Source organism: Lissotriton vulgaris, chromosome 12 (genome assembly GCF_964263255.1).
Source record: "Lissotriton vulgaris chromosome 12, aLisVul1.2, whole genome shotgun sequence".
Classification (NCBI taxonomy): domain Eukaryota; kingdom Metazoa; phylum Chordata; class Amphibia; order Caudata; family Salamandridae; genus Lissotriton; species Lissotriton vulgaris.
This window is the reverse complement of record NC_141700.1, coordinates 136,381,428-136,409,064: the sequence shown is the minus strand read 5'-3', so window position 1 is coordinate 136,409,064 and position 27,637 is coordinate 136,381,428. Positions and strand designations below refer to the sequence as shown.

At 48.7% G+C, this 27,637-nt stretch overlaps 1 protein-coding gene across 2 annotated transcripts in view; it reads right to left on the bottom strand.

The window, feature by feature from the left end:
• Window positions 1-27,637, bottom strand: part of ATP8B2 (ATPase phospholipid transporting 8B2) — a 470,208-nt gene that overhangs the window by 98,695 nt on the left and 343,876 nt on the right. For both annotated transcript variants that reach the window (XM_086947594.1, XM_086947593.1), the window contains 2 exons: window positions 9,520-9,667; window positions 716-899 (listed from right to left, as the gene is read on the bottom strand). In XM_086947594.1, the coding sequence (XP_086803720.1) occupies window positions 716-899; window positions 9,520-9,667 (332 nt within the window). The remainder of the gene's footprint in view (window positions 1-715; window positions 900-9,519; window positions 9,668-27,637) is intronic.

The following is a 27,637-nucleotide window of genomic DNA, read 5'->3' as shown; positions in this document are numbered from 1 at the left end:
AGTTCTAAATTGCTGCTGTAGTACTGGAGAAAGTGTGTGCTGCCACATTTTAGCATCTAGCTACAAACAACTTAAGCTTTCTATTTCCCGTGCTGATCTGATGAATGTTAACAAAGCCCAGAACATTTCGTGGAAGGAGGAGTTATGTAAAGGGTGAAGCTGCCACAGTCCTTTTCGCCTTCACTATTTGTATGCACAGAGCAATAACACCAGCCTGTGTCTATTAATGGTATTACAGGCAAGTCAGAAGTGTTGGCTTTGACAATACTTCTTTAGGGCGGAATTTCCTGTACTCTAAAGTGTGAATCTGCAGACTTCTCAGTTTGGGTCCTAGAGCAAATCTAGTTTTACCACCAGCTAATGTCAAGGCACAGCATTACCTATGAAACAAACTCTGCACTTCAGCTTGCCCACATACTTCATCTCGAACGTATGCAAAAGTGGCAGGCCTGTGGGACTGAGGCAGATGTATGTGCCAGTATAACATGTATCTAAACTTTGCGTACTGATGACAACCAGGCTGCAGGACTTCTGTGATACTGGCTACATTTAAGTATTTTATGTATTAACTGGGTGTCAATTCTTGGGATGTATGTGGAATTTCTTCTTTTGAAGGTATTGGACTGTGAGCAGGATAGCACAATGTGAGTGGACTGCAATGTAACTCTGCAACAGAGTATCTGTCTGCATTCATAATATTTTACCCGATTCTTACTTTTGATCATACTGACATCATTTGCACCATCGCCAATTGCCAAAGTGACGGCCTTCTTATGCTTCTTCACTAGCTCCACAACCTGGGCCTTCTGGAGGGGAGTCACCCGGCAGCAGATTACAGCTTTGCAGGCACAGGCTGTCTCTAGGAACTCATGCTCCATGTCTGCCTCCAAGGCATGAGCCTGAGAATATGAAGAAATGGCATAAAAACACTGAGGCACAAACCAGGGTACTCAGAGTAAACATAAAAGGACATCAATCCATTTCGACATGCTTTCCAACATGAAAGACAAAAACAAAGGGACTAAAACAGCACATGCAAAACAAGGACATATAGGAGGAAACTCAGTCTGGCCTAGGCAAAAGACCATCATGGAGGGTACTTTTAAAAGGCATTCGCAGAGAGCATACACCACTTAAGAGAACTTCATCAATACAGCATGAGAACTGGAGGTGGGCCATTGCTGGATTGAGCAGACAGAATTCCACAACGATGTGCCTGGAACCCTGAGAGAATCACAGCATAGTATTCCTACTAAGAGAGTTCTGTACTGCGATGATTCCTCTATTGGAACTCCATGATACAGCTCTCTAACCAGGAGAAGATTCACAATGATTCAATCAATAAGGAGCACTCCACCATTTGTAGATGCCAGTCATAACACTAACCATGAGGAGATTCAACCTGGTGTCTTCCTGCAGTGGGCAAATCCATATTGCAGTGGTCCCACCCGAGGGACATCAACTAGAAAGTGCTTCTGCCACGAAAGGGATTCACCAAGGAGTACTCCCATTGATACCAGAATCATCTGACAATGGGCAGAATAAGAGAAGGGCCACAATGGATCATCAGGAGAGCCCGCCAAGCAATAGGAGGAGTATACTCTGGAGGCACGTAAATGCCTCTGTGGTCTCGAAGGAGGTGCACAACAAGGACAGATTAGTCCTTCGTTAGAAGACCCCTAACTCACCAACATAGTTGGTGACATGCTTCATCATCAGAGTCCCACCCGGATAGCCAAATGCCATCCGGGTGTGCTGCGACACCTGATTACAGTGGAGTGGTTTTTTTTTTCTTTTTGGGTGCAAGTGAATGAAGAAAGCGGTTTAAAAATTGGCCAGTTTTAACTATCTATGAAAAAACTATTAATTATAGAGCAACTGGGCAATGTTGAAAATTTGATGAGGTACCATGCGAGGTTAGATTGACGGTATTAAAAATAGTGAAGTGAAAAAAATGGTCCCCTCATCAGGAGAGCCACCAAGAGAAGATTCACCATCACCTGCCCCCACTGTGGTATGAGAAGATCTACCATGGAGTGCCCTCACCATTAGATATGTCAAATGAACATCTTCCCCAACTAATAGGAGATTCTGCAAGGGAAACTGTGAACACATGAGGGTTGAAGCCAGATCACATCCACTGTGAGGAGGGAAGAGAGGAATCCAACTGAAAGCTATAGTCCGTAAATAAGAATTTAGGTTTGTATCAGCCGAAAGCCACCATGACACAGCTAGCTATTCATTAAAGGATTCCACCAAACTATGCTTCTTTATGTGGTGCGGCCGCCCTGAAAAGGGCAGGACTGGATCCAACTAACTACTTTCACAGTAAGAAGAGAAGGAGCAGAGGCTTCAACACTTCCAAAATGAGGAAAGAAGAAAGGGTGGACATACCATCAAGAAAACATACAATTAGGAAAACTCAGCACATCTGACTGAGATCCACGCCCTTCATTTATCAGGCAAACAATTGTCAAGTATATACCATTAGTCAAAAATCTAGGTAATATATTGTATCAATTCCAATAAAACTATCGGATACGACAGAGAATAGGACTAGCCATGGTAAGCCTGTACATCTAGTTTGTGCTGTACAAAGGAACGACCAGAAACATACTTGACACATAGCAACAAGCAGAAAATCAAGTAGTCAGATGTTCCAAAATATACAAAAAAAACACGAAATCAAACAGGCTCTCAAACCCCTATGTTGGATTATCGAAGAGCATGGCATCTCTGTCATGGTTCAGTGCATTAGCCACAAGGCATAGGGTAGTAAAGTTTCCAAAATGATATGAAAAACAGTTTCCCACTTTGTATGTATTGAAAATCTGAAATCAGACCAAGAACGTCACGTCTGCCAAGAAAAATAAAGAATGTTCAAATACATCCTTAAAGGACCACCACTCAGCTATGGAAAACACTGAATCTGATCCTAACACACTCTAGCAAACACTCAACTGTTTAGAAAATTGGCCAAAAACAATTCAATCAGATGTTTGGACACTAACACTTTTAGGCATAATGCATCTCGAATAAACCCCATCTACCCAAACTAATTGCCATTACTGAATCCATTAACTTCAGCTTCTTGTCTACATCATTTGCATTTTCCCTACGGTCTGAATTTGTTCTATTGTAGTACTTCTAGGAAAATGCCATTTTTGACATGGTCTCACCCACCATTTGCCTGGCATCGGATGCAATTTTGACAGAAGTGCACTGGGTTCCTCTATACAGGTCCCAAGTGCCTGTTCTACTTCCCTAAAACTGTACAATTGTTCCGCCAATTTGCAATACCTATAGCATCCCCTACAAGTCCCTAGTAAAGGGTACGCCTGGTACCAAGGGCAAAGAGGCTAAAGTTGATCCCTAAGGCAGAACCATGTATTTTCCCGTCCTAAGTGACCCCTTAGCCTAAAATGCAAACTGCCATTGCAGGCTGCGTGCCAAGGGGCAGGGAAAAGTGAAGACACAACATGGCACAAATCCTGTGTGCCATGCCTGCAGACACTGCATGCAATAAAGGTAAGCCGCCCTTACAGCAGGCCTTACAGCCCTACGGCAGGGTGCACTATACTACATGTGTGGACATATCTGCTTGAGCAGATGTGCCCCTGTGATGTCTTAGTTGTTTCTTACATATTACAAATGAACAGGGAAGCCATTTTGAGAATATGTGCTGGACACTGGTATTTAAAAGTTCTCTAGCTACATGATGGCTTCACTGAAACTAGAGATGTCTGGTATCAAACAGCTCTATTAATAAACCAACACGGATTCCAGTGATGGATTTATTAATGCATGCACCCAGAGGGCACCTTAGAGGTGTCCCCTGAAAACCTACAACCTACTAGTGTGCTGGCTGATTGGTGTAGACCTGCATGCCACCACAGCCAGGTTTCTGACCCCCTGCAGGTGAGAGCCCGTATTCTCTGAGGGCAGAAACAATGCATGCTCTGGCGGAGGTGTTTTCATCTCCTCTCAACAGTATGGCTAAGTGATCAGAATATCAAGGCAGGAGGCTTCAAAGGCCTCTGCCACCTTTAATATGCGATCCAAGGTTTCCCCAGACAGGGGAAATGCCACCCAGACCCATTTGGCAAAAGGACAATTAGCTAGTCAGGAGGCGTGTTCCTCTCTCAGGTTAGTACCACCCCTAAGGTGGGCTACATGATGTGACCACAACTTTTACAATTCCAATATGTTCGTTTTGGTGGAATTAGGCTCTCTGGGTCAGTCTTATGCCCAATTCACACAAGGAAGTTATCATAAAGAGGGTGCAGACACCCTAAATGTAAGAAGCCCATTGGCACTCCCCTTAACACCCCTAAATGAGCATTTAGGTGGCACCCCTAATAGGAACTCGGATTTGACTGATCAAGAAGAAGAGGACAAAGAAGAGCTGCAAAAAAAGCAAGAACTGAATACTGCTGTGTAGTTTTGGTGCCAAAACCTGCCTGTCTGAACCAGTCTCCACAACCGTGACCAGAGACTGCAGCTAACCAGCTTCCAAGAACCCCAGGAGACTGCTAGCCCTTTGCAAATTACCAGCAATCTCCCTTGGGGACGAGGAGCTATTCTCCTGCAGTCCCTGTTGAAGGTCCGATCCCCCCCCCCCCCCCCCCCCCCCGCCAACTAAGAGGATAGCAGGACCAACCGGAACCACACAGGGTCAATATGCTGGGTACCAGATTGCCTACAAATCATACAAGCCCCAATTTAATTCTAATTCCTTTTCAATTACAGTGAAAAATCAATAAGAAAACGAATATTGTGTGCTCTCTCTGTGGAGATGGGAAATTTTATTTATACTAATACAAAAATAGTTTTTCCAGACAATTTATTTGTCGTAGGGGTAGATAATTGAACTCTCTCACCAATTACCATAGATTCTGTTAATAGTGTCCCAGGCACCATTTTGCTTTATGTATGACTTTGCAAATTACCAGCAATCTCCCTTGGGGACGAGGAGCTATTCTTCTGCAGTCCCTGTTGAAGGTCCGATCTATTCCCCCCCCTGCCAACTAAGAGGATAGCAGGACCAACCGGAACCACAAAGGGTCAATATGCTGGGTACCAGATTGCTAGCCTGTGACTCTAATCTGGATTTCCACTGCACTGAGACCGAACAGCCATCTCAGAACATTAGTACTGCAGAGACCCACTTCGAGAGTGGTCCGGCTATCCTGATTTTGCACCCTCAACTGGCGAAGACCGAAACCTTCAACTGGCGGTGACCGAAACCTGCAAGGCCCTAGGATGCACAGAGCCCAGCTGACCTTTCCATTCCGCACCTGGACGCCCCAGCCCGTGTACCGACAAACCAGCTTGTGACCACCCAAGACCCTTGTGACTAGAGCCCTGCGAGAAGTTGGCCTGATATATGATGTCCACTAATTAAAGTGGGCACCTTGCACCAGTACAAACAACCCTTATGGTGATTTAAGAGGTCAAAGATAACCTTAAAAAGCTATGCAAGTGGTAGCTGTGGAGAGCAGCCTTCAGGCTTAGCCTTCAAGGAATGTTAAGCAGCTTGTTTTAACCAGAAACATTATTGTATTGGTTAAATGAAAGGAGAACCACACAGTAGTTATAAAAATAGGAACTTATTATTATAACACACATTAAATACCTCACAGTATCTGCTACACGCAGATAAACACAAAGGACACAATACTGTAGCACAGAAACAAACGTAAGTAGCACTAATATACAGTGGGCTTCAGGGGGAGACCAAACCATATACTAAAATAGTGGTATAAGAAACACGACTCGAGTTAAGGCAGTGTCTAGAGGTTGTAGAAGCGCTGGGACCCCAAGGAACCCCCCAAGGTGAATAAGGAGGGACCCCACAGAGGACGGGTGCAGTGTGAGAACACGACTGCGCGCTATGTACAATTCAATGGGAGAATCGCGGTTGCAGTTTTGGTGTTTAAGGACCGTTCCTAGTGGATTACGAAGAATTCCTTTGGAACCTAGAAGGTTGGAGATCCACCCAACCCGTGGATACCCAAGTACCAGAGTTACCTATCCCAGGGAAGCCGGGTGCATAGGGCTGAAGTGGCATCTGAAACCGTTGTCGATCTCAATGGAAGTCTTCAAAGAAACGCCACTGCTGGAAAGTAGAAAAGTGTTAGGTGGATCATTGATGGAAGGAACCTGAAAGCAGAGGGGACAGAGGCTGGGACACTCAGGAGTGACCAGGGGCTCGGTAGACGAATGCCCACTGATGTTGGGTGCTTCAAGTGCATAGGAGACCTGGACTCCACAGTTGTAGGAACCAGGAGACGACGAGGACAACCAGGAGCCGGATACAAGCTGTCCCACAAAGGATGTGAAGTGCTGAAGGGTAGGTGTCTGATGGGAGCACCAACAAGCCTTGGCAAAGGCAACCATGAAAAAGGTCAAGAATGGTTTCGGTCTGGCCCAGCAAGAACCAGAAGACTGACCACAGCAAGGGGAGTCAGGGGAGGCCTGGAGCAACCAGGGGGGCCCAAGGAAAGCAGTGTTGTCCCTCAAATTGACCCAAAGGTCGGAGGCACAGGGGTTGCAAGGGGACCTCTAGCAGTTTCACAAAGTAACAGCTTTCAGGGCTCAGAGTGCAAGGAGGCCAAAGTCATTTGTACGAAATATGCGCAGAGGTTGGGGCTATCGATTGCCCAATGCACTTAGTTGGGGAACACCAATAAGCCTATGCAATTGCAAAAGTACGCAGTGCACATGGGTTTGGGTTATACGGTCCCCATGAGGGATACTGGCCTCAGACTTGGTGAAAGGGCAGCTAGACCTCAAGGAACGTAAGAACCCACTTCCTGTGTTGCTGGAGCCTTCTAAGTCAGCAGGAGCTCAGGATCAGCAGACCGGTTGGTAGTGTTATGGTGCCTGCAACTGCAGGGGAGTGACTCCTTCACCCCAAGGGAGATAACTTCTGTTGTCCTTGATGCTTCACAGGTCTTGCATGGAGCCTGTATGGTGCACAGGCACAGACGATGCTTTGGACGGAGAGGGAGACTAAGTCGGGCCCAGTTGAAGTCCAGCGAAGTCCAGAGTGTCTAGATGGTCGAAGATCAATGGTTTCTTGTTCAGAATCTTGTCCACGTCGAATCTAGGGTCCTACAGTAAGGTAAACCCTTTTGTACCCATGGGAGAGTGTTGGACAGATTCAGGGGACCCTCCCAGGGGAGGGTCAGGACAGTGGGAAGGGAAGAGCAGTGACCCCATGTAGTATGCTTCAGAAGGGTGGAATCATACCTCCCACACCGGTTACCGGTGTGGAAGTATTATTCCAAGGTGTTTGATACCAAACATGACATGTTTTGTTGCAGCCGTTTTCGAGACAGCATTTTACCTGAGCATATAATGCACCTCTACCTATGTCTGGCTGCGTCACCGACAACCCAAGAGAATGGTCTCCGAAGGCTGCAGAGGGGTTCTGCCCATGCAGGGGCACCCACTCATGTAAAACCAAGCACCCTGCCTTCAGGATTGTCTAGGCCTGCTAGAGGGGTGACTGAAAGGTTTTAAGTGTTGTGACCTATAGATATAGTAAACCTATAACTAAAGTAAGCGGCGCATACACCATCTTACACAGGCTGCAATGGCAGGCCTGTAGTTTCATTTTGCATGACCTCTCATGGGTGGCATAACACATGCTTCAGCCCACGGAAGGCCTCTGGGGTACCTTTGCCCTGGGTACATGTGTATCATTTACTAGGGACTGACAAGGGTAACCCAGTATCCAATCTGGAGTGTACCTAAGTACATGTATAACATTTTAAGGAGAAAGGAGATAGACTGGGGTCCTGATTAGCAGGATCCCAGTCAGACTAGTCAAAACATTGTAACATCAAGTAAAAAGTGGGGGTAACCATAAGAAGCAGATCCTACTTTCCTACAAGCCCCCTATTGCAAGCTCCCAGACTTGCCATTCAGTCCACCTCTGCAGCCTGTGTCTAGGTGGCCCCACTTCTTTCCACTGGCGTATTGCGCCCAGTTACCAACCTGACTAGAACCTCTGCAACCGAACGCCCTAGGGCAGGTAAAAAGAAACTGCTGGCGGTACTTTGGACCTTGGCCCCAACAACCCGAAGTCCCGAAGCAGAACCCTAGAAACCGATCGCAAATAACTGTATGCACATATGCCTTTTTTTCGCCATACGAAAAGCACTGCTGCATTTAGTGTTATCATTTTTACCTCTCTAAACTAATACGGGTTACCTGGACTGTACACAGTATACCTCGTTTTGGTCCACTATATAAAGAGTCCTCTTCCTACAGTACTCTAGTACTAGGTCAATCTAAGTACACAAGTCATATGCTGCTTTTACATAAAGGATTATAGAAAGGGCCACTGCGGTCTGGCAGGGTACAGCATGTGCACCCTTCTTTTACAGAGCATGACTTTCGCCAGCTTGCCGGTCTACAGAGGATTGGTAGTGGTAGCTGGGATACTGTTTATATTGGGAAGGTACAACATTTTTACTGTCAGTGCCCAGGAGAGTGGCCTACAGGCATCTCTTACCATTTTTGTAAAATTGGTTTGCTATTCTCTGCAACTAGGTTCTTTGCTAATCCATTATGCACCTTAGTGTACAGAGGATGCGTATATGTACTGTACATATGGTATGTGGCCATAGTCATTTGGATCCATTTTGAATTTGCAATATCCAATTGGTACCTAAGATGGAGGGTTGGAAAGAACCCAGACAACAGGTGTGAAGTGCAGGTTTGCAGGACATGGCAGTGACACTTTGTAATGCGTCAGACTTCTGGGTACAGAAGAGAGGAGACAGAGGGTCACCTAAATATAGGTAGCTTCTCCTGACCTAGTGTTTTCTGAAGTTACTCCCACAGGGTATGAGGTAGTGAAGTTGTACAGAGTACCCTAAGACTCTGTCCGTTGGGAGCAACATACGCCGCCTCTTCAACAGAAACTAAGGGTATTAGTACCAATGGGCACAATTTGTTGTTCGTGCAACACTATGTAGAGTACATTGTCATGTGTAATTTGAGTAAAATACTTCTATCTCATAAGCACAAGCAATGATTGGACACCGTATTATTAACGGATACTGACTGTTTATAGAGTTTTGAATCTCTATCCCCCACACCATCTCAGGCAGTGGGGAACTTGGGCTGCTCCACTTCGCTACCCTCAAGGTCTAGTGCTAAACTGGTGTACTTGGTGCTCAGTTCTGGGTTCAATGGTGAGGTTAAACTCCATACAATGGGTAAATGGCCTTGAATGACTCAATGTCAGCCCGAACATCTCTCATTTCCCTACTACTGAAAAGGTCCCACAGATGTGTACAACATGGTAATGTAAATAGTGAATCAGCCCTTGGTACCCCCATAGTGAACTCATAATATTCAAGAACTGGAAACGTCATGCTTACATACTCACCCACAACCATCAAATGCTCCGAATCCCAAGTTGACAAGTAGAGGTGAGAGAGATTGATCATTGCAGTCAACCTTGTATACTTCAGAAATGTGTAGAAGCTGAATAGTACTCACCAGGCTGTGGCCATTGATGATGAGGGCATACTCTCCAGCTAGTGCTTCGAGGACAGAAGTGACCTTGGTAGAGGAAGCTAACTTCTCCTGGTATGAAAATCCATTGCCGACTGCACCACAAGCATCCAACATTTTCTCTCGTGCTTTCCTGGAGAAAACACAGAAAGGGTGTTATTTAATCCGAAATGTATATTTCATATTTTTTTAGCTCCAAGGAACATCCTTTCTTTCTGAACACTTATTTCTATATATTAGTATAGTGTGATTTATACCGTAAAGTGTGCGACAGACCAAAACAGCCAGCAGCTTATAATCAAAATCAGCACCTTCAACTGGAAGTCTTGTTCACAATCACATTTTCTAATGCTTTCAAAACAAAGATGAACTTTAACTCCTCACACCAAAGAAACATGCAAATACATCATAGCAATGCTAAATCTTCCTCTATTTGGAAGCCACAAGAGACGCTCCATACTCTGCGTCTGCGGTCTCATCTGCTAACATAAACCCTATAATGTCTAAAATTACCTTGGACCCAAGAAGCTGTGACAGCACTCCCATCATACAAGCCAGAATCTACACAATTGCTTATTTTACAAATCACTTGTCCCAACACCTCACATTCCTAGCTCTTTACAGTTCCTTGACCCAGACAAAGCATCTTCTGAACAAGGTTGCTCAACATTCTTGCAGAAACTTTCAAGTACCTCAAGATCTTTGGTTCTAAACAGCTGTAGATTCAACCTGTGTCTGCTGAACACCCATCCTAAGTTCCACTATTTAACATTAGAAATCCACAATGACTACCTGTAATACAAGAACCTTGGAATTCTAGAAGAAAATCAAGTGTTTGTACAGAACATCCACCAAAGTCCATGCAGAAAAAGCTGAAAATCGTCCACAAGGGTCCATCAAGTAAATCCACCCCAAGTAATAATGTAACCTAAGTGCCTCTACAGCAGAGCCTTCCACACATGCTGAAGAATACACACTCCAAAAGTTAATGAAGTAAATCCTTTCCAAGAGCATGAAATGCTGCAACACTAAGTCCTTGCAGTAAACCCACCACCAGATCACCTGCAGGCCACACACACTCAAGAGTGCTTCGTAAAAAAATAAAACCCAAAATACACAATGTGTTCTAGAAGAAAACACTTTGCAGGCCCGTTCATATGATCAGCTTGAGTACTTGCGGTAAGACCTACACTGTGAGGCCTGGAACTATCTATCCTAGAGATCCTGCAGAAAATCTGACTCACAATTGATGCAGTAAAACTACTTGGAGTTAACATGCGTCGCAGCAGAAAGTACGAGTTACTTACCTTCGGTAACGATGTATCTGGTAGTGACGATTCTAGCCGCAGATTCCTTCACGTAGAATTACCCCCAGGCGTGAGACTGGATCCCGAAACTTTTCTGCCACTGCATCCCTCACGCCGGGGGCAGGGTGACATCATGCGACTCCGCCCAGGCGTCGTCCGCGTACGTTACGTCAGCGAGGTCACAAAAGACCCAGCGCACCTACTTCAGTTTTCTTCGGAGAACTTTTCTACCCCACAACACGGAACCACCAGATAAAAAACCGTGGAAGCATGGGAACAGTATGCGAAGAGCAGAAACATTGGAAAGAAACGGTGACTAACAACACCACCCAGAGTAGTGTCAACACCACAGAACCCAAAGGCATGGAAAGAAAAAAGAACAAGCAGAGCCATGCGCAGCCACCCTGCCAGCACATAGGCAGCCTCCCACCCGTGCCCTGGAGGCAAGGAACATGCGTAAAAGTCATGGCACAGGTAGTAAACCTACCACCCCCATCCTGAGCAAGGAAGGGGACCAGTCCCAAGACCGACAGGGATAACAAACCTCCAAGTCACCCCAACATAGAGGGCAACCACCCACAAGGGACAAGGGCAAGACATGGACAATCAGAGGATAGCAATGGAAGGAAGGGATAAAAAGCAACCCCCCCAAACCTGGAGTAGCAAGAGCAGCAGAGCACCAGAGCACCGGAACCCCATCCTCCAAAGAACCAAAGGAGGAATGAACCGCCCCCAGACGGAGCCACCCGTCAAGAACAAAGAAGGCACTCACAGGAGACACAGCCCCCCACCGGGAGGCGAGCACCGAAGACCAACCCAAGGGCCCTTGCAGAATAGGGGAGGAAGAGCAGGCAGTGAAGGAATCTACGGCTAGAATCGTCTCTACCAGATGAAAACAAGTTCCTTACCTGTAACTGTAGTTCTCCAGTATTGGAAGCTTTCATAGATTCACATACCTGAATCATTTCCCCGTCGTCGAGACAGGAGTCGCCGGTACATAAAAAAGCAATGCTTAGTAGTATAGCCAACTGAAAAGAGGCTTAGGCCCATTTCTCTTTTGAAACCCATAACCTTTATGTAAAAAAGGACCAAACTTTTCCCTTAGCCAATCAGAGCTCCTCACCCTCTAGAACCCTCCTGAGAGAACCTTCTGCCCCTCAGATTTTCAGGCACTTGTGCTATAACACCCTTTGTGCCTAATCCGAGGTAAGCCTCTCAGGGGAGGAGGGTGGGCGTATGTGAATCTATGAAAGCTTCCAATACTGGAGAATCTGCAGTTACAGGTAAGTAACTTGTTTTCTTACTCCAGTATTGGAGCTTTCATAGATTCACATACCTGAATCAGAATAACGAGCAGTAAAACGTAGCACATTTTGTTTTGTCACCTACTTCTCCCAAATAGGCAACACATGATCTTCCCTCAGAGCAGTAGCTGTATATAAATATGCAGACAAATTATTCATAAATTATATACCAGACAGAAATCAACAATAAAATGTGCTTCTCTTACCAACAAAGGAAGGAGGGATGACAAAGAAGGCTCACCGTTACTGGAAAAGGTTCCTCAGTACAGCTTGTCACACTGCTACATCGCCTCTTGCATGAGCGTCTAGGCATTAATGTCTGGTAAAGGTGTGCGTACTCCTCCAGGTAGCCACCCTGCAGATGTCCTGAATGGAGACGCCTGAAAACAGAACAGTAGAGGTTGACACCGCTCTTGTTGAATGTGCACGAACACTTGCATCCAACGGCTTCCCTGCCGCCTGATGACAGAATTGAATGGCGTTTGAAATCCATCGTGCAATTCCCCGTTTTGACAACGGGAACCCTCTCCTAGGGGCACTAAAAGCCACAAACAATTGTGTAGGTTTTCTGAAAGCTCTTGTTATTTGCAAATAAAATTTCAGACAACGAAAAACATCCAGAGTGTGGAGAGTCCTCTCTGCAGCTGTAGATGGTTGAGGAAAGAATCTTTTGCGGATCAATGGCTCATTCAAGTGGAAATCCGTTGGTACTTTTGGAATAAACTTCGGATTTGTTCTGAGCACCAACCTGTCCTCTCTGAATTGCAGAAAGGGTTCTTGCGTTGTAAGTATCTGTATCTCTCCCACTCTCCTGGCTGTTAGAGCTATCAATAGAGCCACCTTCCATGATAGGAATTTTAGATCAGTTTTAGGAATTGGCTCAAATGGTGGTTTCATCAATTGTGATAAAACAATGTTCAGCTGCCATAGTGGAGGTGGAGGCCTGATAGGTGGGTAAGCTCTAAACAACCCCTTCATGAATTGTTTTACAATCCTTTCCGACCACAGAGACGGACCCGATGAGTTTCTCCTGTATATAGAGACCGCCGCTAGATGCACTTAAATTGAGGCATGAGCAAACCTGACTTTGCGAGCCGTAGTAAATATGGGATGATCTGATGTGCCTCTGCCCGCAGAGGATGTAAGTCATTCTCCTGACACCACAAGCAGAATCTTTTCCATTTCATCCTATATGTTTTAATAGTGCTTTCAGCCCTTGCTTTTGCCAGGATCTCTCTGCATTCTGCCAATATGTTTAAGTGACAAAATTCTCTGTATTCAGGAGCCAGGCCGCTAATTGCAGTGATGTCGGATCTGGATGCAGCACCTGTCCCTGAGCAATAGTCAACAGTGCTGGTATTGGCTGTAGACGTATCGGTTCTGTTTCTGATAAAAGGAGCAGGTCCGTGAACCAGTGCTGCCTGGGCCACCATGGGGCTATCAGTATCATCCTGCACGGCTCCTTCATCTTTGTGAGCACTCGTGGTAGAAGGGGAATTGGCGGAAAAACGTAGGCAAAGACACCGGACCATGCCATTGAAAACGCATTCCCCCACGATCCCCGTTGGTGATGCCAGCTTGCAAAGTATTGGCATTTCTTGCTCTGGGCTGTGGCAAACAGATCCACTGTCGGCATTCCCCATTTGCCAAAGATTTCCAGTAGTATGTCCTGATTGAGTTCCCACTCGTGACAGGTTGTCTTCTGCCTGCTGAGAGTGTCCGCTGTCTTGTTTTTCTCCCCTGGAAGATGTACGGCTTTTAGAGTTACTTTGTGACTTATAGTCCTTTTCCATATCTTTTGAGCTTCTCTCGACAGGGAGAGTGATCTTGGGGCCCCCCTGTTTGTTTATATAGTGCATCAAGGTCGTGTTGTCTGTCCGCACTAACACCGATCTTCCTTCTACTCTTGGCAGGAAGGCTAACAATGCCAAACCTATTGTACTCAATTCCAATAGGTTTATCTGAAGGTGTTCTCCCTGTTGTTTCCATCGGCCGCTGACCTGTAAGTCCTGGAGGATTGCTCCCCATCCTTTCAGAGAGGCATCCGTGGTAACCACTAATGGAGCTGGTTAGGTAAGGAAGGAAAGACCCCCCCCCGGAGATATTGCTTCTGTGAGTCCACCACGTTACCGCCTGCAACATTGGCTGCCTGACGTTGATTTTGTCCTCAAAGGATCCCTTTGCTTGGCACCACTGTAGATCTAACGCCTCTTGTAATGGACGCATTCTCAATCGATAAAGGGGAATGAGTGGTATGCATGAAGACATTGTCTCCAGAAGTGATTTGTACTTTCGGACTGAAAGACACTTTGTTCTCCAGAACTCCTTGGCCAGAGATACAAGTCCCAATTCTCTTTCTACGGATGGGAATGCCTTGTTCTGTGACGTGTCTAGGATTGCACCTAGAAACGTGATGCTTCTGGATGGTTGAAGAGACGATTTTTCCACACTTAAAGTCAGAACCAGATCTGCAAACAACTCCATGCATGCCGAAGTTGAAGCTTGATCCACTTTCTCTGATGGTGACTTTATCAACCAATCGTCTAGGTATGGGAATATTTGGTGTTTTTGTCTTCGAAGATAAGCTGCTGTCGGCGCCAGACATTTAGTAAAAATTCTCGGGGCAGACTTGAGGCCGAATGGTAGCACTCTGAATTGGTAATGGTCCCTGCCCACTGTACATCGAAGATAATTCTGTGGGAAAGATGGATGGGGATATGAAAATATGCATCCTGTAAATCTAGGGAGGTCATTTGATCTCCTGGGTTTAAGATTAGCAGAATATCTTGGAGGGTCACCATTCTGAATGACTGTTTTTTGAGGTACTAGTTTAGAGACCTTAGATCCAGGATCGGACGCCACTTGAGAGCATTCTTCTGAATCAAGAAGAAACAGGAATAAAATCCTTTTCCTCTTTGGGAGTTCGGTACCGGTTCTATTGCTCCCTTTCGGAGCATTGCCCGAATCTCCCGACGCATCTGAGATAGATGTTTGACTTTTTGATATGTAGGTGGTGTGGGAGGTGGGAAGTGTAGAAATTCTAGAGTATGTCAGAATCTTATTATGTGGAGGACCCATTTGTCCGATGTTATCCTCTGCCACCGATGTAAATAGTGAGTTACTCTTCCACCCAGGAGAACATTTGGAGGGGTAGGAGCATAAGAATCCGGACACCGAAGATTTTCATTGTCTTCTATTGCTGTCTTTACCTGGACGACCTCCTCGTCCTCTGGGAGCGCGTTTAGAGTAGCTTCCAAACTGTCTCTGTCCGTACTGCTGCCGGTATTGCTGTGATGAGGTAGTATAGGAGGTGTATCTCCCTTGATGGTATCCACCTCTATAAGATGGTTGTCCTGTTCCTCGAGCGCCTCGAAAGGGCACCTTCCGATACTGCAACGTACCCAAGGCCTTTGCCGTATTCGTGTCCTTCTTAATACTTTGAAGGGTTTCATCTACCAGACGTCCAAACAAATCCTCCCCATCAAATGGCAGATCCAGAATCTTATTTTGGACACCTGGTCTAAAGGCAGTGGCCCTCAGCCAACCCTGGCGCTCTAAAACTGCAGCTCCTCCTAGGGAGTGAAATGCTGTGGTAGCGATGTCCATCGCGCAGTGAATGACTTCAGCTGAAGTCCTCTCACCTTCTTGCAGAACCTTCTTCGCCTCCTGTTTACTGTCTTCCAGAAGGAGGTCAATATATGGTGCTGTATCGCACCACATTTGCCTGTCATATATGCCCAGAATGACAAGGGCATTAGCTGCTCTGACTAGGAGAGCTGACATTGAGGAGAATCTTTTACCTGCGTTGTCCAAACGCCGCCCTTCCCTGCCACGAGGCGCAGAAATAGGCGCTGACGGGTTCTTTGATTTTTGTTGTGCTGCCTGCGAGTCCGGTTTAGGATGGCCCAGCAAACACGCTGGTGCGTCCGAGGGCGCCTTATGCTTTTTGTCCAACCTTGCGAACACAGGTGTAACCGTCGCTGGGGTTGTCATCTCCTGCAAGCCTTCTTTCCATACATGGTCGATGTTCGGTATGGATCTGACTGATTTATGATAAGGCTCTTTAAAGTCATAAGAAAGCATTCTGCCTGGGTTGTCTTCATAGGCAGCTGAAATCTTTTTGCAGCTCTCTCCATCAAATTGTGGAATCCACCAATATCCATTGGTGGAGAATCCACTGACTGTTGTGTGGGTGATGCCGGAGATAGGATTAGATAGTCATCCCATTCTTTGTGGGGCTCCGTTACCTCCCCTTCTTCATGATCATCCTCATCCGTGGTAACAGGATCCTGGTGATGTTGGACCTGAGGTGTTTGTGGAGTAGTGTCCAGTAGCGATTCTCTGCTGCGGACTGGAGTAGCCGGAATAGAACGGGGACGTGTAGGAGGAACTTCCTGAGGGACTACTGACGGAGGGAACCTCTTCTTATAATCTGCCAACATGAACTGTAAGTCCATCATCATGGAGGATGGCATAGCGACCATCTCTTCCTGAAGTCCTTGTTGGTAATGATGCTGTGAAAGGCTGTGATATTCTTCATAACCCTCTTCATCCTCATCCTCTTGACATTTCACATGGAGTTGTGATGGGCTACTGGCATACCCAAAGGGCCCCTCATCCTCCTCTTCATCCAACTCTTCCTCTTCCAAAAGGTGTGATGGAACTAGAGGAGTAATCTTGCTCGGGGAAGTCACTGCTGGTGTAATCTTCTCCCTTTGTTTTTCCGAAGTTTCTCTCGTCGACGAGCATCGTCATCACTGACGTCATCTATGTTGCCGGCGTTGACGCTCCCGTCGACGCTGCCGCCGCCGACACTATAACAATCAATTGCAGCTTCTGTACCTCTGTGGTCGTCGCCATAGACGATGATTTATTCATCGACACTCTCGTCGACGATCCCGTCGACGATGCAGATTTTTTGCTTTTCTCCTCAGGAATACTAGAGGATGGTTTCCTGAAGGATTCTTGGACCAAAGGTGGGGTCTTCGAAGGCTCAGAAGAGGCTCTCTTGGAAACTTTCTCTTTAGAAGTGTGTCCTTTGCTCTCCTTTTCTTTTGGCTGAGGAGATTTTGAAGGACTACGCCCTGAAGACCCATGAGTGGTCTTTTTTAGGGCCTTCTCAGGACGTTCCTCTGTGGAGTGAGCCTGAGGAGATCTTGATCTTTTTTTAAATCTCCTAGATGTAGAGGAGAACTCCTGGTCACTATCACTAGAGAGCACCTCCTTTCTGGCCTTGATCGTCTGAAAGCCATATCAAAAGGCGTCCCTCACGATCTCTAAGGGTCTTGTTAGAGAAAGTGCGACATACCTTGCAGTCCTTGGCTTGGTGGTCCGGATAGACAATAAATGCAGTCTTCATGTGGGTCATCAGTGTAGTCTCTTCTTAGAGCAGGTGGCACATGCTCTAAAAAGACCCTTCTTCTCTTTCCCAGGTATTCTACAGAATGTAGATGAGAACAGTTCACAATAATCTCAAATCCAAGAGAAAAAAGATCGAAATCAAGTTCCTATAAAGCTGGATATCCAGAGTTTGAGCAGAGCTCAAAGGAGACTCCCTAGAACAACGTGCCGGTAGAAAATCTGAGGGTCAGCAGGTTCTCTCAGGAGGGTTCTAGAAGGTGAGGAGCTCTGATTGGCTAAGGGAAAAGTTTGGTCCTTTTTTACATAACAAAGGTTATGGGTTGCAAAAGAGAAATGGGACTAAGCCTCTTTTCAGTTGGCTATACTACTAAGCATTGCTTTTTTATCTACTGGAGACTCCCGTCTCGACGGCGGGGAAATGATTCCGGTATGTGAATCTATGAAAGCTCCAATACTGGAGTAAACATCGTTACCAAAGGTAAATAACTCGTACATCTGATAGAGACTACTAGCCGCAGATTCCTCAAGTAGAATATATACCCTAGCAATACCCCCTGGGAAGGAGGGTCTGCGAAAGGACCCCACCAGCGAATAGGGAACCAGATCTGTGGACCAGGTAGAACCTCGTCCCTGCCAGGCAATGGGAACCCCCACAAGCAGAACCCCACCGGCCCCAAAAGGATGTAAGAGGAAGAAGAAGGCTGAAGAGGCCCGTACACTCTCAGAAGAGGAACCAAGGGCAAGGTCAGAGAGGCCGAAGCACCGCACTCCCCCACAAGGCAACACAGCTGCTTCCCAATGCCAAGAAAGGAAGACCGGAAGAAGAAGCCTAAAGGACCCAGGGAAACCAGGGAAAAGAAGGCAAACCCACTCCTGGTGTAGAGCAACCTGCCAGGCAGAACAGCGCTTGCAGTCAAAAGCCCCAGAAAGGCCGAGTAGGCGGCGCCTAGCAAGGGAGAACACAGGATCATCCCAGACCTCAGGGCAGGAGCAGGGAGAGGAGATTCCCGGGCACACCACTACGAGTGGCAGCGCACACAACCTCAGGAAGCAAAAGCAACCTATATAAACGCCATGGAGAACAGGCACCCGAAGACGACCAGAGCCCCCTAGCAGAGCGCAAGCCATATGACAGCTACCACTACCCCACATAGGGTACGTTGAGTCACAAGATATGGGAATCCTCTTTTGAAGAACTTCCGCAGCAGAGGAAAAAACAAAAGAGTTCCAGGGAAAAAAACACCCCCACAGAAGACTTGACAAGCAGCCCAAGCAAAGCAGAAGGCCTAATCTCAGGGCCAAGTCACACATAATCAACAAAAGGGCCGTCCAGCAGCCAACAATGCCTAAGTCCCAAGGAAGGACGCAAATGGCCAGAAAACACACTCCACAGCCAGAACCGGCCTAAGAAGGCCCAGATTCAACCTAACTCAGGAGTCACTGAGGATGGGATGGAGGAGGAGGATAAGGCTTTGGAGGAGGAGGAGGACAGAGCCATGCCAAGAGTCTTTGGATGGCGGAGTCGGCCGGGGCATGGAACAACAGGCTGCCATCAAACGGAAGGTCGCTGAGTCGCTCCCGAATATTCTCAGGGAATACTCCGTCCCGAAGCCAAGCATGGCGACTGAGAGCGACTGAGGAAGATATGGTCCGGCCCAGCACCTCTGAGATGTCCAGAGCAGAGAAAAGAATAAACGCTGCAAGCTCCCGCCATGCAACGCATGATGCCGTAAGTCCACCTGACCAGTCTCCTGGGACGCTGCGGATCCCAGAGACTCAGCCGAGTCCAACAAACAGGAGGAGACTCTAGCCAGCACACACAAGGTGTTAAGGGCCCGCAGGGCAGTGCTGGTCGAGGCGAACATGTTGCACCCCCAAGAGTCCAGCCAGCGGGCCTCTCGGGGCTGCGGAGTCAACAGTGGCGGTAGGGAGGGAAAAACAGTCCGCAAAGGGGGGCTGGCAGCCTAGGGGTGAAGGAAAAGACACGCTGGGTCACGCGGCGTCAAGAGTTGCCGGTGCAGAAGATGTTGAGGCACCGGGTCCCCTGAGGCAGGACGCCTCCAAGCCCCAGTCAAGGAAGAAAGGAGCGAACCTTCAAAGGGAAGTAAGAGTACCCTCCCACCAGAGCCCTGGTGGAGGACCTCCAATAGATGGTCCGCCGGTAAGTGAGCCACCGGGTCACCCATGCGCAGGATGCCCACAGCCGTCGACACCGCGTGGGCGAAGGCCGCACCCACCTCCGTAGGGCCCCGCGGTGGAGAAAGCATCTCCTCCGTGGGCGACGGCTGAAAACTAAGGCGCCGTACCTGAGGCCAAGCGGGACAGGCAAGGGCCAGACCTGGAAGTCAGAAGGAGCCGAAGAATGAGGGACCTGCCGCTCTTCCGACGGACACCTCTGCCTCAGGAAGGGCGGGGAGCCGCCCTTTGATGCCGGTGGAAAAGACACCACACGGCGACCAGTCTCCGGGGAGGACGACACCAATATACAGCCTGCCTCCGGAGAAGAAGGAACGTCCAAGACGAAGCCGTGGTACGACGTGGAGCTGTAGAGTCCGCTGCCTGAGGCAGGACGTCGGCACCATTCGGCGTCACCGGACAAGGTTCCTACAAGTCACCCCGCACCGGAGATCGGAGTGTAGCTGGAGCCGAACCGGCCCCGGGGCAGCGCCAGAATGACACAGACCCGACCCCCGCCAAGGCAGCCACCTGCGTGGGGGATCGAGGCGAGCCTGGGGAGTGACACGAAGCCCTCCGCCAGCTGCTATCCAGAATGAGGCGCTCGTCAACCCATGTGGCGGTGCCTTGGGCGATTCAACCTCCGACTCACCCTCCGACGAGGCAGCTGCCTGTGGGGAGGGACGAGAGGGGCCCGGAGAGGGAGGAGAGGTCCTCACCTGGCCTCGACCCGGAGCAGGACGAGAAGGGCCTACCGACCCCTGTGGTTCTGCACGGTCTAGCTGCTGCCAGCGCCGTAGCGGCGACACATCGGCCTTAGACAGGACCATCTTGTCAAAGGACCGAGAGGGGCTCGGGGATGCGACCCGAGCCCTGGCGACCTCCCGCAACACCACAGGGACTTGCGCTGGAGTTTGCGGCGTGGTAGAGATGCCGTGGGCTGAAGGAGATGCCCCGAAGGAGCCGCACCCAAACAGCCTGGATCCGAACCAGTCGGCGCCGGAGCCACCGGTGGTGCCGCGGATGGCCCTGCGGAGGGCGAGGGATCCGCTGACGCCCCAGGAGGGGAAGGAGGAGGAGACGCCAGCGAGGCCTGCATAGCCCCCGCGTATATCTCCATTTGGACTCTCGACACCCCAACACCAGGAAACGGTGGATAAGATGACATGCGGGGCCACAGCACCCGCGGAGAGTCCACGACCCCGGCAGGCCTGAAACCAGCCCCCGGGGACAAACTGTGACACTTACCCACCAGGGAGAGATTCTCACGTGACATCGGAGAAGGGCGAGGATGACGGCCACGGCCGGATCTGAAGCCGCCCGCCGAAGCAGACCGAGGGGAGGATGTCAACCTGGAGAGACGCGCAAGAGAAGTTTCATCCGGCGCTCCAGCCGCGTCTTTGGCTTCAACTGTTGGCACGCCGCACAATCAGTGGTGCCGTAATCCTCCCCCAAACACCACATACAAATGAGGTGCGGGTCCGTCGCCGACATGAGACACCCACAAAACGTGCAAGTTTTGAAGCCCGAGGGCATTCGCACACTGTTCCGCCAAAAAGACATGGATGAAAAAGGGGCCCTAAAGCACAAGTTATTTACCTTCGGTAACAATATATCTGTAAGAAATAGTAGTTAGTGTTAGATTCCTTACCTTAGAATTTCCCCAGGAGTCAGACTGGATCCGGAAAGTTTTGCGTAGTAGTACCCCTGCGCGTCGGTAGGCGTCGTCTGCGGCTCCGCGTCCGTCTTCGTGGTCGCCGGGATGACGTCGGAGTACTTAGACGCCGCCCTCGCACGCTGACGTCAGTTCTTGTACATAGCCTTCTGCGCCAGGAACATAGAGCCATGACAGAGACCGACACTGGTGCCATGAAACTAGGGCCCTGAAAGTGATGACCTTAACCATAGATATCGGTTAGCAGAACGGGGAGGATGGGTGGGGAGGTAAAGAATCTAACACTAACTACTGTTTTTTACAGATATATTGTTACCGAAGGTAAGTAACTTGTGCATCTGAAAGAAACAGGTTAGTGTTAGATTCCTTACCTTAGAATAGATACCCCAGCAATACAAACCCCGGTGGTGGGTCTGCGAACCAAGATCACACCAGAAAGTCCTGGAGAACGGAACGGCCAAAAGCCATCTCTCTGGACTTGGCTGTCCAGGCAGTAGTGTCTAGAAAACGTGTGCAGCGAGGCCCACGTAGCTGCCGGACAGATGTCCTGCAAGGGGACTCCCCGACCCAGGGCAGTAGTAGCCGCCGTGGCCCGAGTGGAATGGGCCCTCAGCCCAACAGGGGGCTCCTTTCTAGCCAAGTAGTAACAGACCTTGGAGCCTCTCTTACTCTTACGAGGGATGCGGAAAGAAGGTAGGCAAGGTGATGGACTGCCCGATGTGAAAGGCCATAACCACCTTGGGCAGGAAAGGACACGTTCTTAAAACAACTTTGTCCGGGTGGACAGAAAGGAAAGGAGGCTTAGAAGATAGAGTTTGGAGCTCACTCACTCTCCTGGCAGAGGTGATGGCAACCAGGAATGCAGTCTTAAGAGCCAGAAGACGAAGAGGGCAATTGTGAAGTGGCTCGAAAGGAGCGCACATCAAAAAGGTTAGAACTAGGTTCAAGTCCCACTGAGGCATCACGAAAGGAACAGGAGGAAACATGTGCGTGATGCCCTTCAAGAATCTATTTACAACAGGGGACTTGAAAAGAGAAGGCTGATCAGGAAGCCTCAAGAAGGCAGAAATGGCAGAGAGGTAGCCCTTAAGAGTGCCCAGAGCAGAGCTCTGCTGGGCAAGAGAAAGAAGGAAGAGGAGAACCTCTGAAAGGGGGGCAGATAGAGGATCCACAGCCTTTGCTGTGCACCATGCCACAAATGTGTTCCACCTGCAGGCGTATACCAATTTTGTGGAGGGACGTCTGGCTGCCAGAATCACATCATAGACTTCAGGAGGCAAGTCAAATGGCCTCAACTGCCGCCGCTCAATCTCCACGCATGGAGGTGGAGGCTGGACAGGTTCGGGTCGAGGACCGTCCCCTGCTGCTGCCACAGAAGGTCCTCCCGAAGAGGCAGACGAATCGGGGGATCGACTGACATGCTGAGTAGCTCGGGATACCAGTATCTTCATGCCCAGTCCGGAGCCACAAGGATGACTTTGGCCCGGTCGCGCCGGATCTTCTTCAGCAGTCTGGGCAGAAGTGGTATAGGCGGAGAGGCGTACAACAGACCGCAGCTCCACTCGCGACGAAAAGCGTCTCCGAGCGAGTGTCACCTTGGAAATTCCAACGCGCAGAAACAAATATGCTACTTACCAGTATGCATCTGTTCTTGGCATGTAGGGCTGCTGACATTCATATCTGTGCATAGATCGCCGCCTAGTGTTGGGTCCGGATGATTGCACATTGTTGTCCTGGAAGAGTCTTCGAAGTATCACGAGATAGGTGGCTCCTCCCCTGGACTACAGTGCGCCTGGGCATCCACTCCATCCTCAGATTGTTTTTCAACATTGTGGCAAAGATGGAGTGTAATACCGTAAGTGATGACCATGCTAAGAGTAATTCTGAGTGCTGCAGCCGCTACAGGCGCCGGGGAGGAGGGCGGGCGATATGAATGTCAGCAGCCCTACATGCCAAGAACAGATGCATACTGGTAAGTAGCATATTCGGTTCGAGGCATGTGGGCTGCTGAATTCATATCTGTGCATAGAATATATAGCAGTCCCTCCATTAGCGGCGGCCGCCCGCGCCAGCTGCGGCAGTCTGAAAAAGTGTTTCTAGAACAGCCTGCCCTACAGCTGCCTGCTGTTTGGAGTGCACATCTACGCAGTAGTGTTTTGTAAATGTGTGTGTGGTAGACCACGTGGCTGCTCTACATATGTCTTCTAAAGGAATATTTCCAAGGAAAGCCATGGAGGCCCCCAACTTTCGCATGGAGTGGGCTCTTGGGGGAACCGTTAATGTGTGCTTAGCCTTTTGATAGCAAATCTGAATGCACTTAACGATCCACCTGGCTATACCTGCTTTGGAAATGGGGTTGCCTTTGTGTTGTGGCGAAAAGGCAACGAACAGTTGTTTTGTTTTCCTAAAATCTTTTGTCCTATCTATGTAGTACATTAGAGCTCTTTTGACGTCTAGTGTGTGGACCATTCTCTCTGCCACTGACTCAGGATTCTGGAAGAACACTGGCAGTTCTATGATCTGATTGATATGGAACTGTGAAACCACTTTAGGCAGAAACTTAGGGTTAGTGCGGAGTACCACCCTGTTGGAGTGAATCTGTATGAATGGCTCCTGGATAGTTAGTGCCTGAAGTTCACTAACTCGTTGTAGCGATGTGATTGCTATTAGGAAAGCCACTTTCCACGTCAAGAATTGAATCTCGCATGAGTGTAGAGGCTCAAAAGGTGGGCTCATCAGCCTGGTGAGGACCACATTTAGGTTCCATACAGGTGCTGGTGGGTGACTGGGAGGAATAACTCATTTGAGTCCCTCCAGAAAGGCTTTGATGGCAGGCACTCTGAAAAGTGCGAGATGCTGCCTGTTTTGGAGATAAGCTGCTATTGCGGACAAATGTATACGAATGGAAGCATAGGCCAGATTGCATTTGTATAGATGTAACAGATAACAAATGATGTTGTGAGTAGATGCATCTAGCGGATTGATGTTGTGGTCGGCACAATAAATGACAAACCGCTTCCATTTTGTCGCATGACATGCCCTAGTGGTGGGCTTTCTTGCCTCCCTTATGATATCCATACAGTCAGGAGGCAAGTTGAGGTAGCCAAATTCTAAGACCTCAGGAGACAGATCGCCAGGTTGAGCTGTTGCGGATCTGGATGCTGAATGTCGCCATGGCTCTGCGTCAAAAGCCTGGGTGTGAGGTGCAGCCTTTGATGCGGTACCACGGAGAGTTCTAGAAACGTGTTGTACCATGGTTGGCGTGCCCACGTTGGAGAAACCAGGATGAGAGTCATCGAGTGTTGCTTCAGCTTGCGTGCCACCAGCGGTATTAGAGGTGCTGGGGGAAAGCGTACACAAATATGCCTGACCAGTTCATCCATATCGCATTTCCCTGCGACTGTGGGTGTGGGAACCTGGCGGCAAAGCTTCGGCATTTTGCTTTTTCCCTTGTGGCGAACAGGTCTATCTCTGGATGACCCCACTGCTGGAAGTACAGTTGGAGTACTGATGGATGTATCTCCCACTCGTGCATCTGGTGGCTGTACCTGCTGAGCAGGTCCGCCATCTGATTGTCCTTGCCCGGGAGGTATTCCGCCATGAGGAAGATGTTCCTCTGAATGGCCCACTTCCACATGCTCTGAGCCAGATGAGACAACTGTGGAGAGTGTGTACCTCCCTGCTTTTGTATGTAGTACATGGCCGTCATGTTGTCCGTCCGGATCAACACAACCTTGTTGCACAAATGTACCTTTAATGCTTTTATCGCCATAAAGATAGCCATCAGTTCCAGAAGGTTGATGTGCATCTTCCTCTGCTGTACTGTCCCTAGTCCCTGCACCGTGTAGTGGAGTACATGAGCTCCCCATCCCGGGAGAGATGCGTCCGTTGTCAGTATAATCTGTGGCACAGGCTCCTGGAACGGTCGGCCCCAGCAAAGGTTTTGTGGATTCCCCCAATGCAGAGAGTTGTATGCGTGACCGGTCACCAACACTAGGTCTTTCAATTGTCCGTGAGCCTGATTCCACTGACGCGGAAGCATGTGTAGTCTCGCGTGCAGGACTATGAAGATGCAGGAGGCCATCATGCCTATCAACTGCATGAACATCTGTGCTGGAAGCGAGTGCTGTGGTTTGAATCTTTGTATCAGCAATCGCATGCTGTTGATCCTCACTGAATTTGGCTGTGCTTTGGCTGCCAGAGTATCTATTGTCGCGCCCAGATACTGCCATACGTGGGCGGGCTGAAGGTGGGATTTTGGATAATTCAGTGAGAACCCCAGATCGTGAAGAAGGTGAATGGTGTGGGACATGTGGGCGGCACATTGCTGGGCCGACTTCGCCTGGACAAGCCAGTCGTCCAGATAAGGGTAGACGTGAACATTTTGTCTCCTTAGGTGTGCAGCCACTGTCGCCAGGCACTTGGTAAACACCCTGGGTGCTGTCGTCACTCCGAAAGGGAGGACCTTGAACTGATAATGCTGATCCTGAATGGTGAACCTGAGGTATTTTCTGTGTGACGGGTGTAGCGGTATATGGAAATATGCATCCTTCAGATCTAATGTTGCGAGGAAATCTCCCTGACTGAGTAACAGTAGGACCTGCTGTAATGTGAGCATGTGAAGGTGTTCTGAGAGAATGTACTGGTTTAGGGGCCTGAGGTCCAGTATGGGTCTGAGGGACCCGTCCTTTTTTGGGATCAATAAGTACAGCGAGTACACCCCTGTTCCTCTTTCTTCCACAGGCACGAGCTCTATGGCTCCTTTTTGCAGCATGCCGACTACCTCCTGCTGCAATAATTGCAAATGCTCTATGGACATAGGACGGTGTCTTGGGGGAATGTTGGGTGGAGTGGATGTTAACTCCAGACAATAACCGTATTGGATAAGTAGCCCCACCCACCTGTCTGTAGTGATGGATTTCCAGACAGGCAGGAACTGTTGCAGTCTCCCCCCGACCGGTGTGGTATGGTCGGGGGGCAGTGACAAGACGCCACTGTTTGTTAGTGGCGGAGGATCGGGAGCTGTTGTTTCCACGACCTCTGCCCTTGGTGCTCTTTCCACGATAGCCACTCCTACTATGGGTGGTGTAGGTGGTCTGCGTGCCTCCTTTACTGTATTGTGTCTGCTGGGACAGCTGGCCTCTGGAAGCTCCTCTATTGTTGGAGCGACGAAAGGAACCACCCCTGAATGCTGCGACTGAAGAGCCCCCATAGACTTTGCAGTCTCAGTGTCCTTTTTGGTTTTTTCCAAGGTGGTGTCCACCTCTGGGCCAAATAAGTGATCAGGGTTAACAGGCTGATTTAGTATGGTGGTTTGTATCTCGGGCTTGAAACCAGAGATCCTCAGCCAGGCATGTCGCCGTAACATCACACTTGTATTAATTGCCCTGGCTGCGGTGTCTGCTGCGTCCAGCGCACACTTAATAGATGCGTTTGATATAAGTTTCCCTTCTTGTATTAGCATCTCTGCTCCCTCCTTATACTCATCTGGCAAGTGTTGTAACAGGGTTTCAAGTGTATCATAATGAGCCCTGTCATATCTGGCTAAGAGTGCCTGTGTGTTGGAGATTCGCCAGACATTGGCCGCTTGAGCTGCCACCCTTTTCCCTGATGCTTCTAGCACTTTAGATTCTTTGTCAGGGAGAGGAGCATCACCCGTTGTTTGCGAGTTCGCCTTCTTCCAGGCATTGGAAACAACCAGAGAGTCCAACGGCAACTGTCCCTTGATATACGTAGGGTCCCCAGGTGCTGGTTTGTATTTTTTCTCAATTCTGGGGTTTATCACCCTTGCCCTTGTGGTCTCCTTAAAAATGTCTCCAGTATGTTTTAGGACACCCTTAAGCATTGGTAGAGTCTTGACAGTTCTCTCTGAGGTTGAGAAGGTGTCAAACAAAAAATCCTCTTCAATAGGGTCAGCATGGAGCTGGACATCATGATTTTTTGCTACCCTTTCAATAAGTGCATTAAACGCAGCCGTGTCTTCTGTAGGCGAGGTTTTAATGGCATAGACATGACTGTCTGGGGCAGTTTATGGATCTCCTGGGTCAGCAGCGTCTGTCCAGAGTTCAGTGTGATCTTCTGGATCAGTGTCTACAGGATAACTGTAATCCTCATTGTCACCATCCGCTGCTTCCACATCTGAGTAAGTGGGTGAGATAGGAGCAGTGTCTTGTCCATGTGGTGTTATAGGTTCAAAGAGAAGAGGTGACGTAGCAGAATCCCTCTTTTTCTTTAATGGAATTTTATATGACTCCATAGGCTGTTCCGGGGTGATCTTTCGC